Source organism: Vipera berus, assembly GCF_964194415.1.
Source record: "Vipera berus genome assembly, chromosome: 1".
NCBI lineage: Eukaryota > Metazoa > Chordata > Lepidosauria > Squamata > Viperidae > Vipera > Vipera berus.
This window is the reverse complement of record NC_138202.1, coordinates 193,800,532-193,817,439: the sequence shown is the minus strand read 5'-3', so window position 1 is coordinate 193,817,439 and position 16,908 is coordinate 193,800,532. Positions and strand designations below refer to the sequence as shown.

At 40.1% G+C, this 16,908-nt stretch overlaps 1 protein-coding gene across 1 annotated transcript in view; it reads right to left on the bottom strand.

The window, feature by feature from the left end:
* TRAM2 (translocation associated membrane protein 2) overlaps nucleotides 1-16,908 on the bottom strand; it is a 42,065-nt gene that overhangs the window by 6,132 nt on the left and 19,025 nt on the right. The window contains exons 2-5 of the mRNA XM_081314354.1: nucleotides 8,584-8,647; nucleotides 7,204-7,313; nucleotides 5,819-5,935; nucleotides 685-743 (exon numbers count right to left, since the gene is read on the bottom strand). Of these exons, the coding sequence (XP_081170480.1) occupies nucleotides 685-743; nucleotides 5,819-5,935; nucleotides 7,204-7,313; nucleotides 8,584-8,647 (350 nt within the window). The remainder of the gene's footprint in view (nucleotides 1-684; nucleotides 744-5,818; nucleotides 5,936-7,203; nucleotides 7,314-8,583; nucleotides 8,648-16,908) is intronic.

Sequence of the window (16,908 nt, the reverse complement as noted above, 5' to 3'; positions counted from 1 at the left end):
TAAAGCTTGGAGGGCAAAGAAATGATATTACAATGCATATTAAGAAACTGCTTGCTTCTTCATATGTATAAGAGTTATATTACTATCATTTTTAGATCAACATCAAGAGTACCACCCTTTTCTTTCCTCGCTGCATGTTCCTTGTGGAGTTATTGAGAGCTCAATTTAAATGGAGAAAGGCATGCATGGGTAGAGTCACCCCACTTCTCCATTTAAGCCAAGGTTGCTCTCCTTGCCTTTTGTGAAAAAACTAAAATAAAAGTAAAACCAGTATCTCCTCTCAAACTTGAGAGAGAAAGAGATAACTCCAGTCTTACCCAGATATGTCAAGTGTCTGTAATTGCCTTGTGTCATCCTTCTACCCAATACAACTCCTGTTCCTCTCAGAAACATGAAGTCCCTCCTCACTGCCAGCTAGACTCTGCATCTCTTGGAGCTGGGGGTGTCTTTGTTCCCCTTGAAAAAGCTAGGTTTTTGCTTGCAATCTTGAGATTGTTCACAGGAGGGAGCTATGAGATTGCTTTAGAACTCTAAAGCTCTGAATGCCCTGTTTTTGCCACCATTACTCACTGTTGACCTCAGATAACCAAGAAGAAGGAAGTGGTTTTGTTCAGTTGTACAATGGTTATGCTGTGGCACTCTTGAAGGGTAGAAATAAAAAGTACCAAAGCATGAAATACTTACGGGAGATGAACATGAGGGTAGCTTTCCCACAGACTTTTGGGGTTTGATAAGTATCCTTCCTGGAGAGAGGAAGAAAATCAGAGGAAGACACATAAGTCGGTAGCCATCTTTGCTGTAATGACCCTTACACAAATTCTTGTGGCGCGTGCTAAAGTAATCATCAGCAATCCAGATAATCCATCTAGCTGGTTTGGATTGGTTCTTATGAACTGGTTCTTAAAATTCTTCCTTTCCCTCAGAGGCAGAGCCCCACAAGCTCAGGCGAGAAAAGAACTTGTGGTCTCCAGCAGTAGGCTGGGCTGCTCATGTTGGCTCTCACACTGGCTGCCCTATTTTTGCCATTACTGTGGCAAGGGATCAAGGCAATTCTGGGAATCCCAAGGGTTTCATCCAGAATGAGAGTCCAGTATGTTGACCAAGCTAAAGGAAGAGGAAGAGGAGGAGGAGGAGGAGGAGGAGGAGGAGGAGGAGGAGGAGGAGGAGGAGGAGGAGGAGGAGGAAGATGGAACTGGCTGTTGCCCTTAGAACCAACTGTGGTTTAATTCGGATAATATTCCTGCTGATATCCAAGTGGCTGGCAACTCATGTATCAAAAGCTAAAGAGTCTTCTGCAAAGGAAAATCAGCTGTAGATGGGGAGTCTAGCTTTTCTTTTTTTTTGAGAGCCCAGATAATTCCTATTATTGAATGGTTTAAAAGTAAAGTCAATTTGATTAAAAGAAATGAGAAAGGTGAATCCCTCTTGGGGAAGGCTCGCTGTACAGGTAGTCCTTAACTTACAAACATTCGTTTAGTGACTGTTTGAAGTGACACGATTGTTACTTAGGATCATTGCAGCATCCCCATGATCATGTGGCAATTAGTATATATTTATGACATTGCACTCCCCTGGGATCACATGATCTCCATTGGTAACCTTCCCATCTGGCTTCTGACAAGCAGTCAATGAGGGAAGCCAGATTTGCTTAATAACCTCATGATTCACTTAACAACTGAAGTGATTCGCTTAACAATTGTGGCAAAAAAAGCTGCAAAATGGGAGCAACTCACTTAAAAACTGTCTTGTTTAGCAATGGAAATTTTGGGCTCAATTGTGGTCATACGTTGAGAACCATCTGTACCGTATTTTAAAACTTAGCTTTAGATTATAGTAACAACTTCCCAAGCTATTTTACAATATTAATCACTCATATAAACAATGTGGTGGGAAGGAGTATCTGCAAAGGGTACAGGATACCTCCAAAGATGGGAAGGGGTTAAAATAATTACTATTCTCCTTTTTTCCCTATACTCTTTTTTCTTTATGAAACTACATATGCTGCTTTAAAAGTTTAGATGAAAGGTGTCCAAAGCTTTGGGCAAATTTGGAATTATGAGACCATTTTAAGAGTATCTTCACAACAGCCACTCTGGAAAGGCTTTCCCATTCACAAAATAGATGCAATGAGGATAATGTCACTTGCAAAACATTTATTAAAGTTCTGCCACCTCCCCTAGAGCTCTCAACCCATTCTGCAGAATTTTCATTACTTCCCCTTTTGCTAGACAGATATACCTATTTCAGAAGAAAGCAATAGACTCCAGCTCCTATCATATTTGCGTTCTTCTCCATTATTATTATTATTTTAGTCCACATTTTTATAGATAACTCAAGGGGACTAACATACTTTATACTCCTACCTTCCAGTTTCCCCACAACAATAACCCTGTGAAATGGGTTAGGCAGAGAGAATGAGTGGCCCAAACTTAGCCAGCAGAATTTCATGTCTAATGGAAGTCTAGAACTCCCAGGCTCCTAGTTTCTAGGCCAGCATCTTGATGTTTCACCATTACACCAACCTGGGTCTCTTGGAAAAACCTAATGGCATTCTTGGAAGCAGAGATGCTTCTCATGAATGAAGGCAAATATATGTATCCCAGGATAATGTTGCAAGATCCAATCTGGAGGGTCATCCGGAACCCCTAATCCTGGTGACCAACCCAAATTGGATTTTATTTTATTTATTTATTTTATTTTAATTCCATTTATATCCCGCCCTTCTCCGAAGACTCAGGGCGGCTTACAAGCTTAGCAGTAGCCTTCATTCTATGTATATGTCTGCTTATTAGGGCTTTCACACACACACCCAAGCGGCATTATTACAAAGTCAGCTTAATTGCCCCCAACAATCTGGGTCCTCATTTTACCTACCTCGGAAGGATGGAAGGCTGAGTCAACCTTGAGCCTGGTGGGATGCGAACCTGCACTAATTGGGGGCAGCTGGTGTTACCTAAGGAGGCATTAGCCCACTGCTCCACCAAAGATACTTCTAGATTCTGCTGCTTTGTTTTGCAGCATGTTACTTTTCCATTTCTTTTAATTTAAATATTTCAAAAGTAGTTATTTATTAAATGTTTCCAAAGAAGACTTTATAATGTTATGTGTTTTTTCCCCCTTTGTAATAGGCCACTCTATGCATTTCAGAGCTATTTCATACTTTTGTGGAAGATGATCCAGAATATGATGTAGTTCAATGTGTTAAACCCTTCTGAGTTTTATCTGTTCAGTTCTCAACACATGGGATTCTGGATACACTGCAGCCCCAGAACATATTCATTTAGGAACACAACGTTCTTGTTCCAAGCAACCCAAGAGACGCACATATTGGCCTATTCCAGAGGAAAACCCTACAACACTATATATTCTCATGTGAAATGCTTGGTACATCTCTAACCACATGTCAGATGGATTGGAAACCTGGTAGGTCCAAGGAAGAGATCTGGAGGGACACTGGTGCCTTCAGGCATTATTTTTAAGACCTATGTCTTAAATTCATAATAGAAACACCAGAAAAAGTAATGTAATCAAACAGGAAGGAATAAAGCAGTTTTTTTATTAATTGTGCAATCATCAATCATTTGTTCTGATAGCAAATAAGACTGTCACAGTAGCATTTTTCTAATAGATTACCATTGGGAACAAACCAAAGAGATGGCTGCTAACTGTAAGCCCTGTTTTTGAGCAGCATGATATATCTGCTTGGAAAAAGAGAAAGTGGGAATAGGGAAAAACGACAATTTCACACACTCTTATGACTCTGTTCCTAGGAAAGCAAAGATAGTAGGAACTAAACACATTAGTACCACTTTCTATCTACCAAGGTAGAACAAAAAGTGAAGGGGGGAAAAAAGCAAAACCCAAAATAGATTGGAAATCTAGACACTAAATTATCCAGAAACCATCAGCCGAGAACTGAGCTGACAAACTTCAGAAGTGCCTAAAGAAGCAATCCCAATTTCTAATATTGTGGCTCTATGACCTGCAAGATTAAAGCACATTAACAGCTTTAACCAATTTCTTAGGCAACAAGAGGCCCTAGGTTAAGACATCAAGGAATAAATGGGTGGCATTTGGAAAGAACAGAAAGGGAGAAGCTTGATTTACAAAAGCCACAAATAAAAGTCATCCAGCCCGTTTGCTTTCAAGGCAGATGGGCTGGAAGGTGTGAGAAATGGAAGCAATGGGACAGACACTCCCACCTCCTTCATTTTGAAAAGGACTTTTGGAAGCTCAGATGTTCCTCTCTAGAGCATCGTTTCAACTAATTAAATCAACAAGCAATATAATGATAATAAATGCACTGTAATAACTGTAATAATAGCTGGTTTTAAAGTGGTTTTCCTAGCAATTGCTAAAAACATTCAACTTGCCAGTGTATTTACAGAGCATCAAATAATTAATGAAAAATTACAAAAAGAAAGCAGAACTAATTGGCAAGCTTGCTCACTCCTTGGTTGCTTTATAAATGCTCTGCTTTCACTCCCTTTTTCTCTTTTGTTCTGATTTATCACTGGCAAAATCTTTCTATCTTTAAAGCTGCCTTATCCAAATTGGAAGCATGCATAATGATAATTGTGGTATTTCTTTCAATGTTTCTGGATTATTCTTACAGAATAACTAGTCTGAATACAAAATGGCATAACTTCTTAAGGGCACTACCAACAGGTAAAACTAGCAAGCCTATGATGAAATACCTTTCTTGCTTTGGAACCAAATGCCCACCTCTAAGAAAAGTGTTTTAATTACTTTTTGAGGTACTAGAATTTATCATAATATTCAAAGAAGAGGACTACAATTCTAAAATACCATCCTCAGAATCTGCTTCATAATTCTGCCACCATCTTTCAATCAAATGACAGTACTGCATTAATTTTGGAGTAGTGGGAATTTAACACTGATACTTCCCTTGATTACATCCAGTATGCCTTGAATTCATTCTTCACCTTATCGTCTCCATTATTCCTAGACTTGCAATGTCTGTCTCTGCTGCTGTGGTGTTGCTTTTCTGCTTTACCACTCACTTTCCCCCAGTATTTAATACCTTTGATCTTATTCTCCACTTTCTCCATTCATGTCCTATAGGTCCTGATGTATTCCACAAAGTACAATCGCTGTTGCCAAAAATGTTTAATGTTGATGTATCAAAATACTATTACTGGGTGAGCTAAAAATATGTCTGCTTCCAACTTCTGAAAAAACCATATATTGTGAGCTGTCCAGAGTTAATTTGGGTTTGGGTGGTGTCTAAATTTAAGTAAATAAATAAAACCAAACTCCATTCTCCTCAAATTCATCACTGTTCTGACACAGAGGATGATTTAAGCCTCTGTGTTACAGTATTGTCTCCATGCAAATCCTCATTCAGCAAAGTTCTGCTAAAGAGAGTTTTAACATTGATTGCAAGCTAAATTTGGGTCTAAAATATCCTATTTGATACTAGGGGAAAAAGTCAAGCAGTAACTATTGAAACAAAAACAAAAGGCCTACAGATCTGGAATGTTTTCACTGGCTATAAAGAATTCCTTCAATTAATACACCATGCCTGTTTTTATTGTTCTATAAATCATTCATTTTCCGATTAATCTTTTGAAAGATGAAAATTCAGTTCTTTTCTAATCATGTCATTAAAACTGATATAGACTACAGCTATCACATTCTTTTTCTGCACATATATATACATATCAACAGATATCAATGCAGAAAGTACTTAGCATTCTTTATTACTAAATCTTACTACCAGAGTTTCTATCAGGAAAGGAGAGGGGGGAAGGGGGTGGAAGGGGGGAAGAAAGAAGGAAGGATTAAGAAAACTTACTGTTATTATTACATATAAGCACCAAACCATAGAGGCAAGATGAAATGCTACCAGTTGTCCAGATTCGTTGAACTTGCTGTGCTTGATTTTGGAAAGATGAAGTCGACGGTTAATTTTCTAGGAGAAAAGGAGAAATCAATAAAAGGGGAAGAAAAAGAAGCATTCCACTCGACTACTCAGGGAAAAGGCAAGGAAGAAGCATGGACAGAGCTTGACTGACATGCATTACACCAGGGGTGTCAAACTCAATTTCATTGAGGGCCGCATCAGTATTGCGGTTACCCTCAGGGGGCCGGGTGGGTATGGCCAGGGTGGGCGTGGCCTATTGGGTGGGCATGGCTAGAGTACGTATGGCCTACTGGGTGGGCATGGCCAGCTCTACATCGTTCACATCAAGGATGCCTATGGGGGCCAGGGCAGGAGTGGGACAGATCTGAGGGTCTCTGGCAGAAGGAGGGTCTCAGGGCCAGGGCCAAGGCAGTGGGGGCCGTTCCCTCACTGTTTCCAGGATGGCTTCGCGGGCCACATGAAACCACTTTGCGGGCCGGATCTGGGCCCCGGGCCTTGTGTTTGACATGTCTGCAATACACCGTCTCAGGAAAATTGAGCAAATGATCTGGCGATCTAACATGGGGGCATCACACATTTTGACCTGGCTTACAGTTCAGCATCCATTCTTGCTGCCGGTCATTCTCCTTCCATGCAAAATGAAACAGAATCCCCCCCCACTCACTCATCCCAGGCTTCCCTGAGACAGGGACAGAATCTTATGCAGGATTTTAGAGGAGGCGACAAAGACAGGTATGTTCATCATGGGTGACAGCGGCAACTCTCTTTCACTTGGAAATAAGCAGAAGGTGCTGGATATTAAAATTGCCTCTCAGCTATAGACAAAGATGGTGCTTGCAGCAGTTCACAAGGGTCTTTGCCTCTCTCTAACCAAACAATCTTTGCTAGCGGCCCATGGACAGGATGGAGAAAATAGGACACTGCAAACACCAGCTGTGACCAGAAATTCTCTTCTTCCCACCATATGGGGTGAGGGAAGAGAGGAAAAGTTTTCTCACTCCCTCCAACAAGAAGGAACATGCCTAAAGAGAAAACTGATTTTACCCCAGGCAAGGAAAAGGAAAGAAAGGTGGGGGGGGGGGAAGGGAAAGATACAAAGACCTGATAGATTAAACAGACAGATTATATCATTCAAGAAGAGGAAAATTCACATCTGCCTACATCATGCTTCAATAAGGTTCAATGCAAAACAAAGACTGTAAAGTTACTTTACAATCTCAGTTGTAACCCAGGACTAGAAATGTGGGAGAAGGGGGAGGACTGTGCCAAACGTTCGTGCAACTTAGGTTTTCTATAGAGCACGAGGAAAGACTTACATCCAGTGCATATTCCTGCACCACAGCATGCAGAATGATTGCTATGAAGATGTAGAAGAGGATTGTAACCAAATCCTTCAGCCCGTAGTGATAAAGAACAATTTCACCATCTAAAAGAAAGGAAATGGGGAGTGGGGGGAAAAAAAGATCAAAGTCAAAAAATTAAGCTGAGAAACCATTTAGGAACCAAGCTTTTCAAGGCAGATGCAAAGAAGCAGAACCAAAGAAGGAAAGGGTGAGTCTAATGCTGGCAAGAGACAGTAATCAAACCTGTGAATATTAATCAGTTTGGTCTGCATAGGAGGCAACTATGAATGTACACAGGTTTGTTCTGGGCTCCCACTAGTTCAAAATGAAAACTCATTTGATCATCCAAGTTATCTACAAGTATTCGTGTGTATAGATAGTCCTTGACTTACGACTATTTGTTAACTGACCGCTCAAAGTTACAATGGCATTGAAAAAAGTGATTTATGACTGTTTTTCACACTTAGAACCATTTCAGCATCCCCATGGTCATGTGATCAAAATTCGGACACTTGGCAACTGGTCTGTATTGATGATGGTTGCTATGTCCCAGGATCGTGTGATCAGCTTTTGTGACCTTCTGACAAGCAAAGTCTATGGGAACATTGGCTGCACTTAACAACTGTGGCAAGAAAGATCATAAAAATGGGGCAAGACTCACTTAAAATTGTCTTGCCTAGCAACTGAAATTTTTTGGTTGTAAGTCTAGGACAGGGGTAGGCAAGTCCATGAGTCATAAAAGAGCGGAGGTTGCCTACCCCTGGTCTAGGACAACCTGTACAGAACTGCAGGCACATATACCTGTTGTTAATCTCAGTATTCACTATCCGTGCTACATATGAATTGTGACTCATTCTAGACTGAAATGCTTATCTAGACATTGAACAGATGCATTCTAACCTCTTTTTATATTTTACATTACAGAATTTACTAATTTTGGCCCTGTGTTAGATCATTTTACAAGATGATTAGAGAAATTCATAGAGGAGATGATGTCTGCACTCATTATCTATGGTACATATGAAAGCTTCATTGTTTAGAAGCTACTATGTTGGGAACTAAGGGATATGTAGTTCCAGCACATTTGGAAGGCAACCTGAAAGGCTGATTATATGATGCATATAGTAGTTGGAAAAAAATTTTATTTTAAGATTTCTTGATTCTGTATGTTTGTGCATATCTATATGTGTGAGCATGTGAATGTTTATGTTTGTTTATTTGATGCACAGTAAAGACACTTTACCTACAATTAATTGAAAGCAAGTTTGTGGTTATAACCACATACGTTTTGAGTTTAGTGAAATATAAAGACTACCAGACAGAGGTTTTCAATTCAGTGGACTATACTCTTACCTGCTGTCAGCACACTGACATTATACTGAGGTAAGATGAACAAGAAGGCAGTCTTGGCTGTAACCTGTCAAGATAAAAATACATTTCTGGGTTAGCTTCCTTCAGTACAGTATCAGTAACTTTCCTGACAGTTAGAACAATTAATCAGTGGAACAACCTGCCTCCAGAAGCTGTGAATGCTCCAACACTGGAAGTTTTTAAGAAGAGACTGGACAGCCATTTGTCTGAAATGGTAGTTTCCTGCCTGAGCAGGGGATTGGACTAGATGACTTCCAAGGTCCATTATTATTATTATTATTATTATTATTATTATTATTATTATTATTATTATTATTATTATTATTATTATTATTATTATTATTATTATTATTATTAGTCAAGCATATATATATATGTGTGTGTGTATGTGTATGTATGTATATTCAAAATTTTGTGACTGACAAAGAGTTAAAGGGAGACTAGTCTAGCTATTTCAAGCTCCTTAGCCCCTCTGGGATTTAAACCTGGGCAGTTTGCACATTAGGCAGATGTATTAACCTTTAGTGTTCACAGTAGTAACATCTGCCTGCAAAAGATGCTCCTAGACTGGAGAAAAACGCAGAACAGACTGCTTTATATTTGGTATACCAGGTGCTCCACCCAACACACAGATTTATATCCTTCCTGGCCTCTACTGACAGGAGTGAGGGGGAGCCTGTGGCCTAAAGGTTAATACAGCTGCCTAACATGCAAGCTGCCCAGGTTTGAATCCCAGAGGAGTAAGACGAGCTAAAGAGCTTGAAAGAGCTATACTAGTCTCCCTTTAACTCCTTGGCAGTCACAAAATTTGAATTTACAGTGTTCACAATAGTGCCGTCTGCCTGCAAAAGATGCTCCTAAATGTCTTTAATTGTAATCATGTAACCATGGGGGGGGGGGCAGACATTGAATTCAGGTCATAAATCTTAAGTACCTTTTTTGAGGGGGGTGTCATTGTAATGGTTGTAAGTCAAGGACTACATGTAGTAGACACAAAATATAATTTTAGCCTTCATGATTTTATGTTGACTTCTGAAATAATCCAGATTCCTTGAACTATAGTTGGTAAGAAATATTTTTATAACCTTGAGTTCTCTGTCCTCCACCACTTTAATCTTTAAGAATGCCTGGAGAATAACAACTGAATAGGAACTTCCTTTTCAGTATGTAGTTTGCTGCTCTATACAAATGCTTAATGAATCATATAAGACTGGCTCTGTTCTTTACAAAGTATATTCTGAGGTCCTAGAAACTAGCTTTGGGCCTGGACTACTTTCCGGTAATTCATTTTATGCAAAATGTTAGCTATATGTGGAATATGATTTAGCTATAGGTTAGAATACATGTCTTTTTATATAAAAGTCTCTGAAATACATGCATTTCAAACCTAAAGCACGATACATTGACTAATATTAGAAGAACTGAATACTACATAGACCCACTGGTTTGATTATCTAGCAATATGAGTTGTCAGAAGTTTCTCATCACTATAGATCATCTGAATTTATAATTATTGTTGAAAATTTCTGGTAAACTCTGAATACCAATTTATTAAAAGTTTAATAGATTTTAAATTAGTTTCTTTGTTATAGATGCATAAAAATCATTGACTGAAAAGTCTGTAAACTGCTTACCTAATTTTATATAATCAACCATAGAAGAACTTTAATTAAATTAAATCAACTCTGAAATTGATTTAAACTATTATATTTAATTAAATTTAATGTATGTATAAGAAGACATCCCATTTACTAGGGGTATTCTTTATCCTCCTGCAGAATTTAAACTAACAAACATGATAATATTTATTGCAAGAGATTAGCTATCCTGGCAATATTAATCAAGTATTTCCATCACTGTCTGAATGTCTGGAATGCAGTTCAACAGATAACTACAAGTTTCCAAATTCCTGATGGCTGCACTTCATTAGTGAATATATCTCCAGGACACAAATACATTTTCCAGACTTCAGCAACCTGACAAGTTCCTCAAATCAGGGAGATAACAACTGTTACGTCAGATGAATTATTATGCTTATAACCATACAGATTCAATGCAAAAGATCTGAATGTAGCCTTGAATAAAAGAAGAGACCTAGAAAGTTAAAATAACATAGCATATGAAGAGATTATGGCCAAACTCTGTTTAAAGAAAGATAATTGAATACGATAAACCTGCCAAGAAATTGTCCCTGAAAAGAACTAATCACAAAACAAAACATTTGCTTTAGATAAATAGTACCAGTATTTAAGGGCTATTCTCAGACAAACGCTTGTTTGCAAATGACAATTTTGCTATGTGAAATTTTGGAAGGTTTATCCCTAAAAGGATGGAATTACACTTATGAATACAATTCTTTCTTCCAAGTTTCAAGCACTTACCTTTTTACAAGGGGGGGGGGAACAGATTCAAACAAACTTGCACCTTTCCTCATACAACTGAACAGGTTTCATCATCGTAGAATAGGGCTTTTCAACCTACCACTTTTAGGATATGGCAACATCAGAGTACCACCAGTCGCCTAGAAAGGTGTCAAAAACTTGATGACCAAAAAAAAGGAAAAAAACCTGATGAAGTACAGGTAGTCCTCGACTTACAACAGTTCGCTTAGTGACTGTTCGAAATTACAATGGCACTGAAAAACGTGCCCCCCAAGCCACAGCCGAGCAAGACACTTGCTTGCCTGCCCAGCAGCGCTCTTCCTGTCCGAGGTTTTCATTGTTGTGAGCATTTCTGCTGAGGATTGGCAGTCGGGGTGGGTATTTGGTTTTTATTCCCCCCATCTGCTGGGTGGTTGCAGCAGGTTTTGGTCACTTCATATGACCCTGAGACACTGTGACCGTAATAAATATGAATCAGTTGCCAAGCATCTGAATGTAAATCACAAGACCCTGGAGATACTGCAACATTCCAGCTGATCGGCGCTTCTTCTGGGCTCAGAAGCACCAGGATCAGTGCTGAGCTCCAGCTGGAGCCTGGTGCTGATCCTGGTGCTTCCACTGAGCCCGGACAGCCCTGCAGCTCCAGACATCTCTCGCTCAGGCTTGTGTGGTGCTGCAACTGGTTCAGCTAATTCCCCTCTCCCGCTACCACTTTTCTAGGATGGTCACATACTACCTGCCTGGTGCCAATGTACCAAAGGTGGCACCCGTACCACTGGTTGAAAAGCCCTGCTCTAGGAGGCATTTATGTGCTTACAATTTTATCCTATTCAGTTAAAAAATAATAAAGAAATTACATCTACTGATGTTTTCCAAGTATGGATCAAGAAGAGCCATGACTCTCACCTCAGCCAAAGTCCTAAGTAATTATTTACATTTGCTTGCTGCCCATCTCGCTTCAAAGCGACTCTGGGAGCTTACAACATTAAAAGCAATAAAACCATAAGATATAAATATTTCTAAAAACAATAAAAAATATAATCCAAGTGAAGTTGCACTTAAGAGAGGGGGAGGGAGGGAGGAGGATGAATGAGGGAGGGTGGAGATGGGATGTTCTCTTAATTCATCAACCAACTCCAGTGTAATGTTAGGACCCCAAGCCAGGTGGCAGAGTCAGGCTTTCAGGCCCTTACAGGTAGTCCTCAACTTATGACTAGTCACTTAGTGACCATTCAAAGTTACAATGCACCCTGCAAAAGGTACTTACAACCCAGTTCTGAAGTTCCAATATGTGCCCACACTTTACAATGTTTTTGCTGAAAACTGACATTTGCTCCTGTTTTGGACAAAAATGTTGCATAGCAAACAATGTGTCAGCTTTATGGCAATAGCATTCCCTTAACAACTGCAGTGTTCACTTAACAATTGCCACAAAAAAACCTGTCATGGTCCATTACCTGCAAATTCTACTTTGCCTGCAATTCTGTTAAGTTTAAACTGCCAAGGAAAATGCACAAACTTGCCCCCAAACATTTGGAGAAAGTTCTACAAGTAGTACTTGCTCAACTGCCCACCACTGTGGGTACATTCTTATCAGGTACACAAGAACTGCCCCACCTGAATACCGCAGATGGTTTAGCACCTAGACCTTCCCTGCCAGCATCACCATTGCTCCAATTCCAGCAATTGAACTCCATACATCTGGAATGGCGTCTAGAAAAGACTGATCTACATACTTGGACCATATATAGAAAGGGGATAGAAGGTCAACATTTTCTGTAAATAGAGCCTCAGCTTCCTATATTCGTTCAAGCTTCCTTTATTTAGGGAATAAAGCCAGTTTGGGGAGAACAAGACTCGTGACAGTACTGATAAGGAAATGTTGACTTCCACATGTTGCAAATTATGGAACAAACGGTGCAACAGAAGAAAAATGAAAACATATGAAACAGCTTTCAGGAGGAAAGAGGTTTGTTTTACTTATTACCCAGTAGTTGCCACAAGAAGAGGCAATTTACCATATTTTTCCGTGTATAAGATGCTATTTTTTCCTGCAAACACCCTGTTCAAAAATCAGTTGTGTCTTATACAAGTTTAGCGTCTTATACACAGAAAAATAATGGTAACCTCCACAGCTCAGGACATGCCTGTGTGGGTTGCCATGCCACCTGGTACAGGTGTCAAGCCCCTGTGGGCTTGCCACTAACAGGAGGGGGGAGGGGGCAAGATCATCGACCGGCTGAACTTCCAAATTTGCCGGCTCAGCTGTTCGGCGCTCCACCAAACAGCTGATTGGCGCGGAGAAACTCACATACCAGAGTGTCTTATACGAGGGTGTGTCTTATAGACGGAAAAATACAGTATATCGTCTAGATATTTTGTACCAAACTCTCACAATTCTTGGCCCTGCTGGATGGGGCAAATGAGAGCTACCACATTGCCTACCCAGGCTAAAGGTTTCATAGCTTTCATCAATGTGGAAAAGAAGGGAAGGAAATACAAGAAAGCAGCCAGTTTAGATAGTAAGAAATGCTATTTTAAACCTAAGGAAGGATAAAAAAAGCATAACTTTAAGACAGCGCTTTTGTACAAAGGATTTCACTCAAAGAATATTTAGTTGTTCCAGCTATTTACTAGAAAGAAAAAGGTCATAGACTCTCAGATATTGGAGGGTCCTAGTCTATGAGTGAAGAAGGAATCAGAATCAAAATCAGAATAGAGCTGGAAGGGACCTTGGAGGTCTACAACCCCTTGCTCAAGCAGGAGACCCTACACCAGGGGCAGGCAACCTTGGCTCTTTTATGACTCGTGGACTTCAACTCCCAGAATTCCTGACCCAGCATGGCTGGCTCAGGAATTCTGGGAGTTGAAGTCCACGAGTCATAAAAGAGCCAAGGTTGCCTACTCCTGCCCTACACCATTTCAGACAGGTGACTGTCCAGTCTCTTCTTAAAAACCTCCAGTGATGAAGCACCCACAACTTCTGAAGGCAAATTGTTCCACTAGTTATTCTCACCGCTAGGAAGTTTCTCCTTAATTCCAGGTTGCTTCTCTCCTTTACTTTCCATCAATTGTTTCTTGTCTTGCCTTCCTTCTGGTGCTTAGGAAAATAAGTTGACCCCCTCTTCTTTGTGGTAGCCCCTCAATATTGGAACACTGCTATCGTGTCCCCTCTAGTCCTTCTTTTCTCTAGACTAGCCATACCCAATTTCTGCAACTGTTTTCCACGTTTTGGTCTCCAGGCCATTAATCATTTTAGTTGCTCTTCTCTGCACTTTTTCCCACAGTCTCAACATCTTTTTTGTGATGTGGTGACTGAAACTGGATGCAGTATTCCAGGTCTTATTAAGGTTTTATAAAGTGGTAATATTACTTCATGTGCTATTGATGCTATGCCTCTGTTTATGCATCCAAGGATTGCATTAGCTTTTTTGGCGGCGGCTGCACACTGCTGGCTCATATTTAAATGATCGTCCATTAGGACTCCATAGTCCCTTTCACAGTTACTATTTTTGAGCCAGGTTTTGCCTAATCTGTACTTGTACCTTTGGTTTTTCCTGCCTAAATGTAAAACCTTGCTTTTTTCCACATTAAATTTCATCTTGTTGGATAAGGCCATTGTTCATGTTTGTCAAGTACCTTTTGAATCCTGAGCTTGTCTTCTGGGGTGTTGTCTATTCTGCCAGGTTAGTGTCATCTGCAAACTTGATGAATTCTCCTTCTATTCCCTCATCTAAGTCATTTATGAAGATATTGAAGAGTACTGGGCCTAAGACGGAACCTTGTGGTTAGATATGGAATTTGGCACTTACATTTCTTTTAACAGAGTAGTTTAAATACGGTATATTAGGAAATAGACTCAATATATTAGGAAATAGACTCAAACAATGTGGGGGCAATGACACTATGATTGATGATTTGTGAGATTATGTTGATGTTTTGCACAGAACCCAAAGGTCATATGAGATGTCAGGCACTTTGTGCTGGTTGCATGCACATCTCCATGTTTCATTTCTGCTGGGTCTGCATATTTTGTAGGATGTGTGCTAAAATCCCCACTCCCCAGCACAACGGAGACTAATACATAACATGTAATTTAGTGGTGCTATCAGCACTGCAATAAAATGTGGCAGTAAGATCCCAATGTTCTTTACATTTTAAATTCATTGACACTTTTTTCCTAGCAAAGATCACAGCTGAATATGAATGCACTGAGAAAGAAAAACATGACTAACGTTTACTGAAACCCTTTGGTGTGTATTTTTCAGTTCCAAAATTATTACTGTTCTCATGATAAGAAACTTGAAACAGAGACCCACAGCTGCATCCAGTCAACTGTAAGATACAGATACTATAAAAAAAAGAAAAGAAAAGAGGAAAACACATTCCATTAATCTATCACAGTTATCAATCAGGGCAGAAATTTCTCTTTGAAAATACTCAGTAATTAAATACTTTCTACTATTAGCTTTTTTTGTAGATTTTTATTTTTTCAATCTTTTTTTTAAAGTAACATTACAAATGGAGTAAAAAGCAGGCATTTCAAGGAGGACCAGCATACTTCTGAGTTCTTCTAATATTGCTGGGCTACTTCACATCTTCTGAAACTCAGCCAACATTGAAGCACAATGAAAATGTTGTGAGCAGAGTTGGACACTTGAGCTGTACACAAAGTGAAAATTGTGCTTTGCTCTATGCTCTGATGAAACACAGCATGGCTGAGGAACTCTGTTCGACCATTCTTTGCTTATTATATCCCAACCAAAGTGGAAGATGGATCATTTAGATGAGGAGTTCCTAAACCAGGGGTGTCAAACTCAATTTCATTGAGGGCCGCATCAGCATTGCGGTTACCCTCAGGAGGCTGGGTGGGTATGGCCAGGGTGGGCGTGGCCGACTGGGGGGGCATGGCTAGAGTGTGTATGGCCTACTGGGTGGGCATGGCCAGCTCTACATGGTTTGCATCAAGGGTGCCTATAGAGGCCTGGGCAGGAGTGGGACAGATCTGAGGGTCTCTGGCAGAAGGAGGGTCTCTGGGCCAGGGCCAAGGCAGTGGGGGCCGTTCCCTCACTGTTTCCAGGATGGCTTCGCGGGCCACATGAAACCACTTCACAGGCCAGATCCGGCCCCCGGGCCTTGTGTTTGACATGTCTGTCCTAAACGTTTTGCTATCATACTGCCATCTAATCTTGATGTTTACAGCTTCTCTAAAACTCCAAACACAAATGAACAATGAGAAGAATATGATACAATTTTGGGAAATTTGTACATCCCTATTCTACAACATTAATTCTGAAGCTGAAAGGCTTTCCCAGCTGCTTTGTTTAACCTCCCAGCTTATCAGCTCACTCGTGACTTGCTAGGTTTGAGGGCCATGGCAGCTCCTCAACTTTCTGCTGCCCTTTTGACAATGAGTGACTGGACTTATGGATAATGAATTTAGAAAAGGCTCATCGAAGGCTTATCTTGTATATGGTAACCACAACAACATTACAAGTTTTCCAATATCTCAAGGGCTGCTACAAAGAAGAGGGAGTCAAGCTATTTTCCAAAGCACCTGAAGGCAGGACAAGAAGCAATGGATGGAAATTAATCAAGGAGAGAAGCAACCTAGAACTAAGGAGAAATTTCCTGACAGTTAGAACAATTAATCAGTGGAACAACTTGCCTCCAGAAGCTATGAATGCCCCAACATTGGAAGTTTTTAAGAAGAAACTGGACAGCCGTTTGTCTGAAATGGTATAGGGTTTCCTGCCTGAGCAGGAGATTGGGCTAGAAGACTATCCAAGGTCCCTTCCATCATCATCATCATCATTATTACTACTAATACTACTACTACTACTTCTACTACTACTACTACTACTACTATATGCAAAAGGATGGAAGAGTACTGAAAAGCCCACAAAGCATGAATGAATTGTGACAA